The sequence below is a fragment of the Ruditapes philippinarum genome, unplaced genomic scaffold (assembly GCF_026571515.1).
Source record: "Ruditapes philippinarum isolate M1 unplaced genomic scaffold, ASM2657151v2 ctg6297_1_1_1_1, whole genome shotgun sequence".
Taxonomy (NCBI): domain Eukaryota; kingdom Metazoa; phylum Mollusca; class Bivalvia; order Venerida; family Veneridae; genus Ruditapes; species Ruditapes philippinarum.
In genome coordinates, this window is record NW_026854636.1 from 56,452 (window position 1) to 73,813 (window position 17,362).

The 17,362-nt window shown below is 33.4% G+C and overlaps 1 protein-coding gene across 1 annotated transcript in view; it reads right to left on the reverse strand.

Annotated features, from left to right (window-relative positions):
- Positions 1-220: 220 nt before the first annotated feature.
- Positions 221-17,362, reverse strand: part of LOC132740643 (natural resistance-associated macrophage protein 2-like) — a 28,736-nt gene continuing 11,594 nt past the window's right edge. Inside the window, 10 exon segments of the mRNA XM_060728586.1 lie at positions 221-459; positions 9,767-9,817; positions 11,635-11,791; positions 12,441-12,664; positions 13,402-13,521; positions 14,753-14,791; positions 15,628-15,675; positions 16,181-16,339; positions 17,053-17,082; positions 17,084-17,209. Coding sequence (XP_060584569.1) covers positions 340-459; positions 9,767-9,817; positions 11,635-11,791; positions 12,441-12,664; positions 13,402-13,521; positions 14,753-14,791; positions 15,628-15,675; positions 16,181-16,339; positions 17,053-17,082; positions 17,084-17,209 — 1,074 coding nt within the window. The 3' untranslated portion in view covers positions 221-339.

Below are 17,362 nucleotides of genomic sequence, written 5' to 3' on the forward strand. Positions count from 1 at the left end.
TAACTGGTATATAACAGTAAATGCAGCTATAACTGGTGTATAACTGTAAATGCAGCTATAACTGGTGTATAACTGTAAATGCAGCTATAACTGGTGTATAACAGTAAATGCAGCTATAACTGGTATATAACAGTAAATGCAGCTATAACTGGTGTATAACAGTATATGCAGCTATAACTGGTGTATAACTGTAAATGCAGCTATAAAAAGTATGTTTAACCTTGGTTTACTCATGACTTGTACTAACTCATGTTAATTAAGGCATTCACAACTAGAACACACGTAGCTTTATAATTGCACTAAAGCAGTTATGACTGGTAAGTGTAAACGTGTTATTTATCAAGACATGGTATCTTCGATGTGATCATTACTGGTATTCATCATCACTGTATCATTTGTCAAATAATCTGTATCATCAAATGTCCGATATGGTCCAGTCTGACGTAAACATGGCAGGCACTGTAAAATATACATAAAAATATTTTATATGAGTATAACTTACTATATTTACATTAAGGATTATAATAGCATGCTGGTTAAAATGGATATTGTGTCTATAATTTGTAATAATTACTTTACATTTCTAGCTTTAAGTTAATGTAGTAGTGATATTTAATATATTATCAATTAAAAGATGACAAATAACTTTTTCCATAATTACCCTCTGCAGATAATACTATATAAGGTGATAGGGTCTCCAGTCTAAATTTCTCAATTTAAAACAAGCATGTTATACATACAATAAAATTACTTCACGAACGAGTATTAGTAATACACAATAGAAATCATTCTGACAACCAATTAAAAATGAATATGTAGAAAAACAATAAAACAAAACAATAAATAAATAAATGAGCACCATTAACAAGAATTCTGATATTATATAACACATAGGTTTTTGATTAACAGTAAAAATATCATCCCAAGGAAAATACTGGTACCCAAAACATTAGGGAGGGATGATATTTCTGCTGCTACTCTTAAACCTATGTGTTATCTATTTTATTGCCCCAAACAAATACTTCATATAGGTTTTTATTTTTACCTATGTAACAGTACAAATTTTTTTAGTCACATGGTACACTTGAATTAACAGTCAGAATAAAACTTTCATTGGCCTATGGGAAATCAACATTACAGAAATAAAGAGTGGTTATAAAACCTGATATCAAACATAACTGAACTTTACTAACAGAAATTTGTGAAATGTTTAACATTTAAACCTTTGATAAATACACATTTTATATATCACATGGATTAACAACCAAACAGCCTAATGTTGGACACAAAACTTGTAGAATTACAAACCAATAGGACATGGTGTTGGACACAAGACCAGAACAATTAAAATAAAAATATAAAAGAAATAGAAAAGAAATTAAAATTAAAATAAAATCTAATTTGGAGAAGGTCTTTAGATTCATGTGAATCATATAAAAATGGACAAAAAAAACCCAACATATTAACAAATTACTGTGACTGAAAATTCTTTTGAATCAACTAAACATGTAAAGAAAAATGTCATATGTATGCCAAATACAAGGACTATCCCAGTAAGTCATTGACAACAGCATTAAAATGCAATATATACCCCCCACAGGCTTCTAACATTTTTTAAGGGTTTTTAATATACAATTGCTGAGTGATCATGCAAAAAGCAAAAAAACAACATTAACACAACAGTACGATATGACTGAATAGTTTTTAACTGCTTTTAACAGGACTGTAGGTGTCATTCAATACTAAAAGAAATTGATAACCATCAGCTGGGCCGTGTCAGCATCAAATGTCATAATTTTTATTGTGCTTATTTGGGCACAGTATGAAGTAAAATATGCATTGTAAACATATATCTTTTGTGATTTCTTTGAAATTTTGCCGTATAACGTCAAACATTCATAAAATGTCAGCATTTTAACATTGGGCAGATTTTATATTTTATTGACAACTTATTCTGTTTTGAAGATACTGTAAAATAATGATTTTTGGCATCGCACACTTCAGGTCTATATAATTACTTTATCATCTGCTGTATGTACCATTTCTTGAAATAGTGTTTCTTATTTCACTTCAAATTAATGGAGATACACTTCAATCTTGTACAAGATTATCATAGGTTTCGGCTTTTATATTTAATAGCCATTGCCCACAACTTTGTGGGACAGCCCTCATATCAAAAACAAAATCCAAAATATACAACATGCACAAAGAATTTGTTAATCTGATACAATACTTTAATATACTTCTTGTTATAAATGTATAAAGTGAACTTTGGTAAAACTGGAAATAAATTTTCTGTTATTTCTTTTCATCTAAATTTCATTTAAATCAAGCGCATAACCAGTATTTTTTTTTCAGATTACAGTTTAACCAGAAGTATAGTTTGTGTATCATACAATATCCAAACCACAAGATAAGAACCTTATATCTACGAGGAAGATGCTGTTAGTGGGAAATATTCTCCTAGATATGGTATAAAAGGTGTCTTCCAGATACACTGTAAACAAAAAATCAATTTTATTTGTCTTTATATTATATCTACTGGTATGATAATGGCCATTTCAAATGGCAACTTCTCAGTTGTACTGATACGCATTTAGCAGTGAAAATATTCTCTCTTTTTCTTTCTTTCCCCCCCGCCATTTCCAAATAATTTTTTGCAATTTGCGGTATTGGCAGAAACCCTGTTGATAAGAATCCCTTCCAAAAGCCTGTACATATACTTCACTGTTTCAAAGATAAATATTTTATATGGAATTCATTCCTTTTATATATTTAAATTGATCATGTATCCTGTTCATCAACCAAATATGTGAAAACAACATTACTACTTCCCCTCCCCCTCATTGCCGTCATAAATAGTAAAAGCAAGCCTGTTTAATCCATTGCCATTTTACACCTTCAAATAATAAAAGCTCACCTTTGAAAAAACAAGTACCATAAAATATCATGCTCGAAGTTAATGATCAACATACTAAATATAAATGTAGCAAAGAATATTTTATTTTTGCATACTATTTTATGATATAAAAACAATAGTTATCACAGCATATCCTTCCCATAATGAAAAAAAAATCACCATCGTCTTGAAAGGAAACAAAAAAAAATTGTATTGATACAAGAGTGTTTTTAAAACTTTTATTCCTCTATAAGTTCCTCTGTCATAACTGATTAGTTATTATTGCTATATTTATCTTTTTTGTGAAATTTTAAGACCTTTCATTATTCAGGTTTTCAAGACACTGTCTACCATATCCTACAAATCTTAATCATTATTTTGTTACAATTAATGACTGTATAAAATAACTTTTATAGGAGATCAATGATCAACATTTTATGGAATCTGAGACAGGTTTTATTGCAGGAGAACTTAAATGGAATTGTTTATACATTTGTGAAACATTTAAGAACTTGACAAATGGGTTTAAATAGCTATTGCCGTATAATAGGACTGAGATTTTTACATTATTGAGAATTTATCTCTGAGGCCACCAGCACACTTATAATATGTCCTTGATACTTTGATAGATTTATTTTTTCAATGCTTCATGTTATCACGACACTACATGTGTTAGGACCATGAAATCATGAGGCTTTTTTCAAGGTTTGCTGTTGGAAGATCATATAAGGTGCTCCTATAAGGTATTATTTCTAGACAAGTTGATAAATACAAATGCCTCCTCCCCAGATTCTTTTCAAAAAAATCAGTTATGAACAGAATAACTGACCAAAAAATTGTAAGCACAGTTATGTAATTTGACAATAAAAGAGTCATGACGTTTTGTTATTCTAAAAAATATAAGTTGGCATGTCATCGCTATTCAATGAAGTTGACAAATATTCAACTTATAACTTGCCTTTTCAGGTTAACCTTGTACGAACAGACAGACCATTGATTCAATTACTGTATGCCCACGGCCATAAAACCAAATTAAAATGTATTGCTTTAAGTAATAATATTCATTACTCTATGCATCAACATACATGTGAACTCTCCCTATTTAAGCGAGAGATTCCCTTTTTCACCGTGTCAAATTTTTTAATATTTTTCTTAGAATATGGGGTGTCTTTTTTTAAAAAAAGAAATCTCCCTCTTTTTGAATTAATTAATTAATCTTGAACATTGAAAAAAGTTCAAATGTATGTATCAAACTAGGCAATGGTTGTATGCATTCTATATTATTAATATATACTGGTATGTAACAAAACAAAACTATCTATGTCATTCAATAAACATTCAATAAACAACTAAATGTCGGGTAATTAGTGACAACAGATTAGTCAACCATAACCACCAGCAGCCAATAGCATGTATATCCAGGAACTAGGTGATGACTGTATCAATGTGGCCTCCATGTGGAATATGTGATCATTTTATAGGTTTAGCAAGCAGCGTTAATAATGCCTTGATATGAAGACAGAAACGGCTTTCATTATTTCATTTCTTCATCAACTGTACATGCTAGGAGTTAAACCATTCCCTCCTTTTTATAGATCCTAGTGATTTATTAGTCCTGCTAAATTTCTTAAAATGAACTTGTCAAGCTTCCATTTTTGAAACTGTTCATTATCAATATGAAAATTGTTGATCAGCTTCAGGTCAAACTGCACAAAATTTAATGTGGACACTGACCTGGCTCTATAGTGGTTACAAAAGCTAATTTCCAGTTCCAGCAGGTTAAAGGGTTAAGTATTTGTCTGTTTGAAGTTGAAGTTCAGGACCTATCAATCATAAAATCTGTCTCATTTCATGACAGTCCTTTTTTTCCCTAAGTGTGAAAAGTATGCAAACTCCGACACTTGTTTTTCAATGCTACAAACTTAACATCTAACAGAATCTGACAAAATATCAAAGGAATCTATATTTGTCATTTGTTGGAAACAGTTTTTCACCATAAAGAGAGGATAAAGAAATAAAATATCTCAACAATTTTCTCCAATACATTTAGGCATAAAATGCTGCTTACAAAGATACCTTTAAAATGTCATATACCACAGGACCACACTGTGTATGGTACTATACAAATAATATATGGCTAGATTAATGAACCTTTATTTAGAAGAAGTTTCAGTAAGTGGCCATGTTTCTCCAAGTGCTGGTAATAATGGCTTCAACCAACAACACTGTAATGTGATAAGTTATTAAATATATAATATATGTACACTATGCAATAAATAGAGGATATTGAATGAGTGTAAGTTCAATACTGAATTTATTGCATGGAAAGCATAATATTATTTTATTCAACAAGTTCAATAAATTCAGTAATGAACTTACACGAATTTAATATTCTATTAATCACACACCCAAAATAAAGATCGTTTAAAGTGAATAAAAAGTCATTTTCCACTGACGCGCCTACAGTAGAACGCTAACATTTAGCGCGGCTTTACACTATGTTTGTATAACACTAATGACGTCACGTTAAAATATATGCACAGCCGTGCAATACCGTTTATACAGAGTCACAAAATCGGCACGGGTGTGTGATAAACTAAGATTAGGTACAAATCTTATTCACAATCAACATTATCTATATAATGAAATAGATTGATAAACTATTAATTTAATTCACAATTATCTGTAAGTATAAAATGAAATAAATTGATAAACCAATAAAATTAATTCACCATTAACAGTATGTGTACATTATAATAAATATATTTAAGTGGACTGGTCTACAATGGGCACTTTTTCCATAAGTAATTTCAGATATTGACAAATTTTATAGAAATTTATCATCTGGATATTCTTATAAAATATTACTTGAAGAAAAAAATGTTGATAAAGTTCTAAGTGATTTAGCATGAACATGAACATTTACATGATGAAAAATAGACTTGTGTTCTTAAACATTTTAATATTAAATCTGCTACATTTAAATATCTTGTATCAAGTTATGTTTCTCATACTTGAAAACAACATCTATATATAACTCTTTTGTGGTTTATTGTTATGTCTGATATTAAATAATAACAGCCTAATTTATTATTGTAATAAAGATTTTCCATGATAGACCAATTGCCCTTTAATTATAAAAGTAATTCACAAATAAACTGTGTGTATGCAACATAAGAAATGACATTATGAACTGTATGTATAAACAACATGATATATTGATTAGGTATAACAGAAATTATCTATTAAGTGTACATAATATACAATACAAGTAATTGATAAAGTATGAAAATAAAATTCACAATTAACTGTATATATTTATATATGATACAATAATTAAGAAAAGTAAGCCACGATCAACGGTATGTATACAATACTAGTAATTGATAATTTACAAAAATAATTCACAATTAATTGTATGTATACAAGACAATAAATTGAATAAGTGATTATCATAACTACTTTCAGTAAAAACAATCCTGTATTCATTGATTAATAACAATTAATTAATAAGTTACTCGATAATGCAAAATTAACTATGATTAATTGATTAATTTTATGCATATAACATAAATATAACTCAATTAATGTGTTTGCATGCATGAAAAAATACCTCCTGACAATAACTGTTTATCCTTTGTCAGTAATAATATTCAAACAAGATATGTTTGTAAAACATGTATGCCCCCTATCAGCAGCCAATTAGTCATGTGATAAGGTTATTATGCATGACTTCTGACCCAGTGATCAAACAATTAATAAGGGCTATAAAGTATCTACTGGTCATGACCTTGACCTTTGACCCCTTGACCCAAAACTCAATAGGGGTCATCTGCTGGTCACGACCAATCATCAAACAAAGTTTGAAGTTCCTAGGCCTAGGCGTTTTTAGTAAATTGATCAGAAACCGTTTTTACCTACAAGGTCAATGTGACCTTGACCTTTGACCCCTTGACCCCAAAATCAATAGGTCATCTGCTGGTCATGACCAATCACCATACCAAGTTTGAAGTTCCTAGGCATAAGGGTTCTTAAGTTATTGATCGGAAAGCATTTTTACGTACAAGATCAATGTGACCTTGCCCTTTAACCCCTTAACCCCAAAATCAATAGGGGTCATCTGCTGGTCATGACCAATCACCATACCAAGTTTGAAGTTCCTAGGCCTAAGGGTTCTTTAGTTATTGATCGGGAAACCGTTTTTACCTAAGAGGTCAATGTGACCTTGACCTTTGACCCCTAGACCCCAAAATCAATAGGGGTCATCTACTGATCATGACCAATCACCATCTCAAGTTTGAAGTCCCTAGGCCTAAGGGTTCTTTTATTATTGATCGGAAACCGTTTTTTACCTACAAGGTCAATGTGACCTTGACCTTTGACCCCTTAACGCCAAAATCAATAGGGGTCATCTGATTGGTCATAACCAATCACCATACCAAGTTTGAAGTTCCTAGGCCTAAGGGTTCTTTTGTTATTGATCAGAAACCGTTTTTTAATTAAAAAGTCAATGTGACCTTGACCTTTGACCCCTTGACCCCAAAATCTTTACGGGTCATCTACTGATCATGACCAATCACCATACCAAGTTTGAAGTTCCTAGGCCTTAAGGTTCTTTAGTTATTGATCGGAAAACCGTTTTACCTAAAAGGTCAATGTGACCTTGACCTTTGACCCCTTGACCCCAAAATCAATAGGGGTCATCTACTGATCATGACCAATCACCATACCAAGTTTGAAGTTCCTAGGCCTAAGGGTTCTTTTGTTATTGATCAGAAACCGTTTTTTAATTAAAAGGTCAATGTGACCTTGACCTTTGACCCCTTGACCCCAAATCTATATGGGTCATCTACTGATCATGACCAATCACCATACCAAGTTTGAAGTTCCTAGGCCTTAAGGTTCTTTAGTTATTTATCGGAAACCGTTTTTACCTACAAGGTCAATGTGACCTTGACCTTTAACCCCTTGACCCCAAAATCAATAGGGGTCATCTACTGATCATGACCAATCACCATACCAAGTTTGATGTTCCTAAGCCTTAAGGTTCTTTAGGTATTGATCGGAAACCGTTTTACCCACAAGGTCAATGTGACCTTGACCTTTGACCCCTTGACCCCCCAAAATCAATAGGGGTCATCTACTGATCATGACCAATCACCATAACCAAGTTTGAAGTTCCTAGGCCTTAAGGTTCTTTAGTTATTGATCAGAAACCGTTTTTGCTTACAAGGTCAATGTGACCTTGACCTTTGACCCCTTGACCCCAAAATCAATAGGGGTCATCTACTGATCATGACCAATCACCATACCAAGTTTGAAGTTCCTAGGCCTTAAGGTTCTTTAGTTATTGATCGGAAACCTTTTTTACCCACAAGGTCAATGTGACCTTGACCTTTGACCCCTTGACTCCAAAATCAATAGGGGTCATCTACTGGTCCCATGACCAATCACCATACCAAGTTTGAAGGGTTCCTAGGCCTTAAGGTTCTTTAGTTATTGATCGGAAACCGTGTTTTTTGCTTTCAAGGTCAATGTGACCTTGACCTTTGACCCCTTGACCCCAAAATCAATAGGGGTCATCTACTGGTCATGACCAATCACCATACCAAGTTTGAAGTTCCCTAGGCCTTAAGGTTCTTTAGTTATTGATCGGAAACCGTTTTTTGCTTTCAAGGTCAATGTGACCTTGACCTTTGACCCCTTGACCAAAATCAATAGGGGTCATCTACTGGTCATGACCAATCACCCCATACCAAGTTTGAAGTTCCTAGGCCTTAAGGTTCTTTAGTTATTGATCGGAAAAACCGTTTTTGCTTTCAAGGTCAATGTGACCTTGACCTTTGACCCCTTGACCCCAAAATCAATAGGGGTCATCTACTGGTCATGACCAATCACCATACCAAGTTTTGAAGTTCCTAGGCCTTAAGGTTCTTTAGTTATTGATCGGAAACCGTTTTTTTGCTTTCAAGGTCAATGTGACCTTGACCTTTGACCCCTTGACCCCAAAATCAAAAGGGGTCATCTACTGGTCATGACCAATCACCATACCAAGTTTGAAGTTCCTAGGCCTAAGGGTTCTTTAGTTATCACTCGGAAACCATTTGGTCTACGGACCGACGGACCGACAAGTGCAAAGCAATATACCCCCTTTTTTTCAAAATGGGGGCATAATAAAAAACACTTAGTGGCATTAATTCATTCATAAGCAGTACAACTTCCACAAGATTCAAACCTACAGTGGTGATGGTCATTAGATTTTGAAGTTAGTGACCCAACTCTTATCCGCTAGCATTTTCTACATTATTAGAGCAAAACAGAAATTGTATTTGTTACTCAATCTACTCAGTATCTAATGTTATCTCTTACAACGTAATAAAATTCTGAATTTTATAAGTTTAAAGTAATGATCTGTTCTGTTTTTTTCCCTTCCCCTGTTAAAATTTTTTCATTTTTCATGCAATTCTAGGAAAACTTTAAGAAATGGAAAACAAACATTATTAACAAAAAAAACACTTTGGGGAAAGGAACATTAAAACCTTTTAAAAACAGTGAAAATGTTTTAGACTGAGATAGCGTCTATTCATGGATGCCAATAGCAAATACAAGATACCATTCATGCCTCTAAGCACTGGCTTAAGTAGAATTCTAATTTGAAAATGGTGACCAGCCAAGGATTTTCCAAGTCTCCAGTGCTGCATTTTCAAAGTGTTTGAGTGTAATAACTAAGAAAACAGACTGCTTTTGACACATTTGAAAGCTTTAACTATTAGTTGTGTACCTGTGCTTTAATAATCTTATCTTTTAACAAACTATATGCTCTAAACTTTAATTATTTTAGATATACGGTATAACAAAGATACTTACAGGTATTTTCTCTAAACTGTTACAGCCCATAACAATTAAACAATACCATGCCTGCAAGTAAATCAGAAAGATCATTGCACATAGTTGGTCAAACTAGAACTGCCACTATCATGGCGTGAATACCCCCGCATACCACTTTGTCAGAATCAACAGTGGCCATTTAGAGCTCAAGGACAACCTCCCTGCCAAATCTGAGGTTACTAAGCCAGTGCATTGCTAAGTTATGTATTCTACATGCTTCAAATGAGAAAATGTCAAAATCAATACATTGCGGACAGGACATTCTTTAGCAATTGAGAAGAAAAGCTTTTTTTGTCAAGGTCCCTGTGACCTTGACCTTTGACCTAGTGACCTCAAAATCAAAAGGGGTCACCTTATAGTCATGATCAACATCCATGCCAAATATGAAGACTGTGGGTCAAAGGAATCTCAAGTTATAGGGCGGACAAGCTTTTTGAAGTCAAGGCCCCTGTGACCTTGACCTTTGACCTGGTGACCTCAAAATCAATAGGGGTCATCTACTAATCATGACTAACCTCCATGCCAAATATGAAGACTGTGGGTCAAAGGAATCTCAAGTTATAGGGCAGCAAGCTTTTTTGAAGTCAAGGCCCCTGTGACCTTGACCTTTGACCTGGTGACCTCAAAAATCAATAGGGGTCATCTACTAATCATGACTAACCTCCATGCCAAATATGAAGACTGTGGGTCAAAGGAATCTCAAGTTATAGGGCGGACAAGCTTTTTGAAGTCAAGGCCCCTGTGACCTTGACCTTTGACCTGGTGACCTCAAAATCAATAGGGGTCATCTACTAATCATGACTAACCTCCATGCCAAATATGAAGACTGTGGGTCAAAGGAAGGAATCTCAAGTTATAGGGCGGACAAGCTTTTTGAAGTCAAGGCCCCTGTGACCTTGACCTTTGACCTGGTGACCTCAAAATCAATAGGGGTCATCTACTAATCATGACTAACCTCCATGCCAAATATAAAGACTGTGGGTCAAAGGAATCTCAAGTTATAGGGCTGACAAGCTTTTTGAAGTCAAGGCCCCTGTGACTTTGACCTGGTGACCTCAAAGTCAAAAGGGGTCATCCACTAATCATGACTAACCTCCATGCCAAATATGAAGATTGTGGGTCAAAGGAATCTTAAGTTATTGGGCGGACAAGCTTTTTGAAGTCATGGCCCCTATGACCTTGACCTTTGACCTGGTGACCTCAAAGTCAATAGGGGTCATCTACTTATCATGACTAGCCTCCATGCCAAATATGAAGACTGTGGGTCAAAGGAATCTTAAGTTATTGGGCGGACAAGAAAAAACCGACGGACTGTTGTTTTTCAATTAACAACAATGTTTAACAACCAAGCATTTATTGATAATTTTCATTATCAATGATGGACCTAAAATCAACCAGTTCAGATGCTTTTCATATGACAAGAAAAATACCGGAAAGCAATTTAAAAATGGATTTCATCTCTTCTTTGACCACACCCATGCCTCCTCACATGATTCTGGTACTGGTTAGACCAGGAAGACTTTCCACTGTCAAGCTATTGCTAACATAGATACATTTAAACCTCTATACAGCAATACCCTCTGAGAGACATACACTTCAGTTGTTCTTAAGGGGTGTTGTTCTGGAGAGGTTATTGTGGAGTTTTACATTTGGAGGAAAAAAAATCATTATTTAAATGAGTTAAGTGTTCTACAGATGATTTTGCAAGGTGTACTGTGTGTTAACAGTTCCAAAACAGAAGCTTGACAAGTTTATTTAAGAAATTCAGCAGGACTGGGGTTAATTTATTTATACCTACCGGATAAATCACGAACAGTAGATATGAATAAACCAGTACTTATACTTACCAGATAGATCACAAAGAGTAGATATGCAAAGACCAGTACTGAGATGCCCAGATATATAGCCCAGTGTGAAGGTAGACCTTGAATGAACACTACCACAAAGAACATATTAATACCTATCACCACCACAGTGAGAAGGCAAGCTATAGTCTTCATTACACTGAAAAAAATAAATCAAAATTCAACTGTCATTTTCTGCACACTTTTATATTGTCACTGTAATCTTAAAATATTTGTACATATTTGTCTCTGGTATGTTCAGTATTTAAATCAAACAGTTGCCATTAATCATAATGCTTAACATGCTAACTATCTTAAACAGATATTTATGAAGATAAATGGCCTTTGATATACTATTTTTAAACAAAATATTGTAGATAGTAGATGAACTTACACAAATATAACGTTCTATTTATGATATACCTAAAGTAAGATAAGAACTGTATAAAAAAGGAATCGCTTTTTGACATACTCAAGGTGTAATGCTAACATTTAGCAAATATTTATGCATGCTACAAATGATGTAACATATGCAAGGTTATGCAAAACCATTTTTAGAGTTGAAAAAGTGGCACGGGCCAATCACAATATCCTACCATTGTATTTATGGATTGCATGGAATTTAAAAAGAAAATGACCAATCTAAAATATTTGAAAATATAAATGTATATTTATATACACCTTTCACTTTTACACCCATTAAATTCACTTGGATGGGCATAATGTCATTTTAATTTCAAAATGGACTGTTTCAAATTTTAGATAGGGCAAATCCAGCAAATATAAAAGGTTTAAAACATTTGTCTTACATTCCATTAACAAAGGATCCCATGAGATTTTTGGCACTGGTAAAAGTGAGCACCGGGATTAAGGCAAACGGAAGCTGTAAGCTCATGATCACGTTAAGCAGGTCGTTCATGTACGTCAGATCCTCAATACCCTCAAATACTGCCAGCAGGATTGTGGGTAATATTGCAATAGACCGTGTCAACAACACTCGTTGCCATCTCTTCCATTTTAAGTCTAGAAAACCCTGTATAAATATATTCAAACATTCATTGAAGTACAATATTTAAGAAAAAGAAACATTGGATTCAATATCAGTAAAAAACTTACATTAAACTATGCTAAACATTGTATATTTGAATAAATGCTCAGATAAAGCCTTAATAAGTACATGTTTTTGATTAATTAAGTGGTCTCTGTCGCTGGGTGGTTAAGGTCACTGACTTCAAGTAAATTTATAATCCCTGCTTTCCCACTGCTGTGGGTATTGGAAATTGATGACAAAGTAACAGCTGAAATAATGTTGCAAAAGGTTCCTAAGGTCGATGAAGGAAATTTTCCATATGACCATTTACAGTGTTAAAGTGACTAAAAATTCTAACTGAAAATGAGAACAAGAAGCTTCATTGTGAAGAAAGTGAAAAGTTATCTTAATTGTTTCTTCATCTGCATGAACTGTGTGACATTTTGGAGGAAATTCAGTAAATATATTTATGACCCACATAAACCTCAAATTTGACTAAAAAAAACAACTATCTTTGATCATGACTTGATAAGAAGATCTTTTATTCAAGATGCTGCAGTTGTTGCAAAATGCTAAACATATGGTTGAAAATTAAATTTATGCCATTCTATCATCTTAGTGCAGTAACAAGATAAACACCTGTTAAAATTTAGTATGTGTTAACCTGTTAGTGCAGTAAGGTGATGAATTACAACAACACAATAGTTTACAGGATATGATAAGAATCATGTCTATAATACCTCCATGACAAATTGTCCAGTGTATGTCCCAGTCATGGTTGAACTTTGACCTGCAGCAAGAATACCTACAGCCCATATATACATAGCTGCTACCCCAAATTCGCAACCAAGAAAAACACCCTGGAAAAACATAAAGTACACACTATATTTGGGCCTGTATAAATGTAATATGGATTGTTAGTTATAAAGATTTTTCTACATGTTCAATCTTCCAGAGTCACTGATTCCCAGTCACTATGCTAGGCAAGGGTCAGCATTGAGTCTAAGACAATAATCCACTAGGACAATATCCTTTAGGACAATAGCCCACCAGACAATAGTCCACTACTGCACTGATTACATAATGGTAGATTTCTATACTATCTATTGACTCCAAATTTCATTGAAAGTATCACTTTGTTAAACAAACCTTTGCAACAAAATTCCAAGGTGGAAAATGGAAGACCCTTCCTACCACACTGGCATTAAGAACATTTTAAAGCACAAACAAATTTATGGTAAATTCTTTGGACATTTGAAGGTCAAATTTATGGTAAAATCTTTAGACTGATTAAAAATCTATTTACGGTCACATCTACAGACTAATTCAAGGTCAGATTTATGATCAAATCTATGGAGTAATTCAAGGTCAAATTTATGATCAAATCTATGGCCAAATTGAAGGTCAAATTTATGATCAAATCTATGGACTAATTCAAGATCAAATTTTATGATGGCAAATATTTTGACTAATACAAGGTCAAATTTATGGTCAAATCTATTGACTAATGCAAGGTCAAATTTTCGGTCAAATCTGTAGTCCAAAGATAGAACCTGTCTCTTACTGAGACAAACAAGTAAATATTATGCACAGTTTTTAACATAAGACAAATAAAAATCCAATATTATTTATATCATACATAATAGTCATGTATTATATATAACATAAAGGGAAATCAATCCAATTTCACCAAAATAATTAAAATCCTTTTGCTGAATTGCTTATAATTAAAATGATTTCTTGAGGCATTCATAGCCAAGTGGTTAAGGTCATTGACTTCAAACCATTTCCCACTCACCACTGGGGGTTCGAATCCCACAAGGGACTTAAGATTCTTTCAGGTGAGGAAGCTATCCAGCTAGAGAATGGGACATCAGTAGTTCTACCAGGTGCCTGTGTGTGCCTGAAATAATGCATAGAGGGGTATCTGAGTAAGACCTCAAGGTCTTCGTCCACCAGTAAAGCTGGAAAGTCGCAATTTATATATATGAGCTATACTGCGTTGGTGTGACGTAAAACCCAACCAAAAAAAAAGATTTCTTTGTAAGGTCATGAAACCAGTGATGTGTCAAATATAACACGTATACTTACACCTTTAAAAATGTCTACTTCTACCTCTGATGTATTTGTCTGAAAAATAAACAATAATTTATCAAACATTGGCAAGAAGAAAAACCATGACTTTCAATATGATATAAACTTTAACAAACTAATTCAACTTTATAATAAATCTTAGAACAAAAAGACTATAGGGTCTATTGTTACCCTTTGTATTTTTTCTCAAAACTTGACAACTTGAAATTTGGACTTGCCAATTGCAATCTTTAATTGAAGTTGATATCAAAAATTACAAAACTTTATATTCAACAGCCAAAAATAGGGTAACAATAACAACAGAAGATTCAAACTGCATGCATGTGTTGGCAAGACTAGCCAAGCCAAATTCCATCTCCCTAGCTCGAGAGAGAGAAAATCAAATTTTTAATCAAGGAATTGCTGGTTCAATCCTCAGGTGAGGCAAAATTTCTCAAATTTGATCTCAGACATTAAGTCTGACATGGAAATTGTCTCTAATGTGGGATTAATACTTACTCACTTGCTGAGAAATTGGTATAAACTGGTTAGTTATCCAGTAAAGCCTGGGTTAGGTGGACTGACAAGATATGGCTTAAAATGCATTAAGATAGGCATGAAAACCAGTCAATCAACCTTACCACTAAGATCAATGGACCTTTCCGGTTTTTCATAGCAGAACATTTAGCTACACCTTTTCCATTCATTGCTAGGTCAACTGCTCACAAACAGTATCACAAACATAACCATGTGTGCAAAGCAGATCAACCAGTGACTATATATTATATTAGTGTAGCAATTGGATAACAAGTTAGCCAATTTACATAAAACTGTAAACACTGGAAAGGTCCATTAGATAATTATAAAGATTGGGAAAAATCAAATGAACTCACATTAAAAATTTCTGCATGAGGATTATTGCTACTTTTACAATTTTCATACTGAAAATAGAAACAACACATGGTTAGCATTTGGTTATTATCATAGAAAAGAACCTAAGATACATACATGTAGAACCTTGAGGAAATTATTTGTAATATTACTTGGTTTGTTATGCTTTTAACAAAAATATAACCTGTATTTTAGTGTTGTATGACAATAAAATGCATTATGGATATACAAGAAAAAAAAACCCATCATTTTTAACCCAATCCTTGTCATATTTTCTTATTCATTGCAAAGAGTTATTAAGACTGGTTAGTTGTCTAGAAAATCTAGTTATGGTAAGTGGACCTACAGCCAGGTTATTGCCAAAAATGTGCAGAAATTAGTAGAAATTAGTAGAAATTAGTAGAAATTTGTAGAAATTAGGGTGAAAACCAGTCAAACAAGCTCTGCCATCATTTTTAACCCAATCCTCATTCTTTTTCTGATTCATTGCAAATCTGCAGTGTTATTAAGACAAAAATACAAACATGAAAAAATATGTATCAAGTATTTTCTTACGATCACAGTAGAACTCTTTCCATAAAATCCTTCAGCAAAGACAGCCACGACAAACACATTGATAAGGAATGATACAAACAAGGCTATTGTTGCTTCAATAAAAAAATAAAAGTTCGCCTCTTTCACCTCAGACTTCCTTGAGCGATCCACATCTCTTGACTGGAAATAAAATACCAAGGTATAAAGCCTGTAGCTTACAGAGTTTGAAGAGCAAGGTAAAACTTGCCCACAAATAGACTAACAACTCAACACCGAACACATAAATTATAAGTACGCCCCTCACCTATTTATTGATTCTAAGGGCATGAAAACTATAGTACATTTTACCAAAGGATTATATACTTATTCAATTTTTGCAGTAACTTCCCTTTATGAGCATTACTTTTAGAATTACTTGCTTCTTTATTAACATACTAGATTCTCCTCCTAAACATCTGGTAGTTGATATGTAAAGAAACTGTAATCAAAGTGTTTATCTTAATTTACCATGCAGCTGTTACCAGTCTGTACAAAAACACAATTTTGTGCTCGTTAACAAATGTAAAAATTTCCATAAAACAGTTGTCAGTTGAAGTCCACGGTAATGATGTGGCATTAAAGAAAAAGATCATAAGATGATGTGTATAAAAGAGTTTAATAATAAAATTATTATATACATCATTTTATTTTCATAAGATGATGTGTATAAAAGAGTTTAATAATAAAATTATTATATACATCATTTTATTTAAACTATATATTCAATTTTAAGGGGTTATATCAGCCTAGTTAATTAAAGATTTGTTCATGTCTGCTTGTATTAATGCATGTGACACATGGCCTACATGTTAGAAAAATATGTACATGAATAAAATAAAAATGCACAATCATACCTTTACTAAAGCTGAATGCAGGTACATGTTTATGTGGCATAATAATGGCCCCTATGACACCCACAGCTTGTAGTAGTTGCCGGGGGCCACAATGGTTGCAATATGGTATGAACATTCCTTCCAATAAATCCACCTGGTTTGGTGCAACAGTCACATACTGTAAAAATAAAAAAAGAGCTGTTTTGTAAGACAGTGTGGTCAACTACTCTCAGTGTTTGACAGTATGAAAAGGGGCATAACTCTGTTATTGGATCCATGCTCTTCATGTTAAAAGATCGCAGAGAACAAGTATGTGAAGTGTCAACCCATT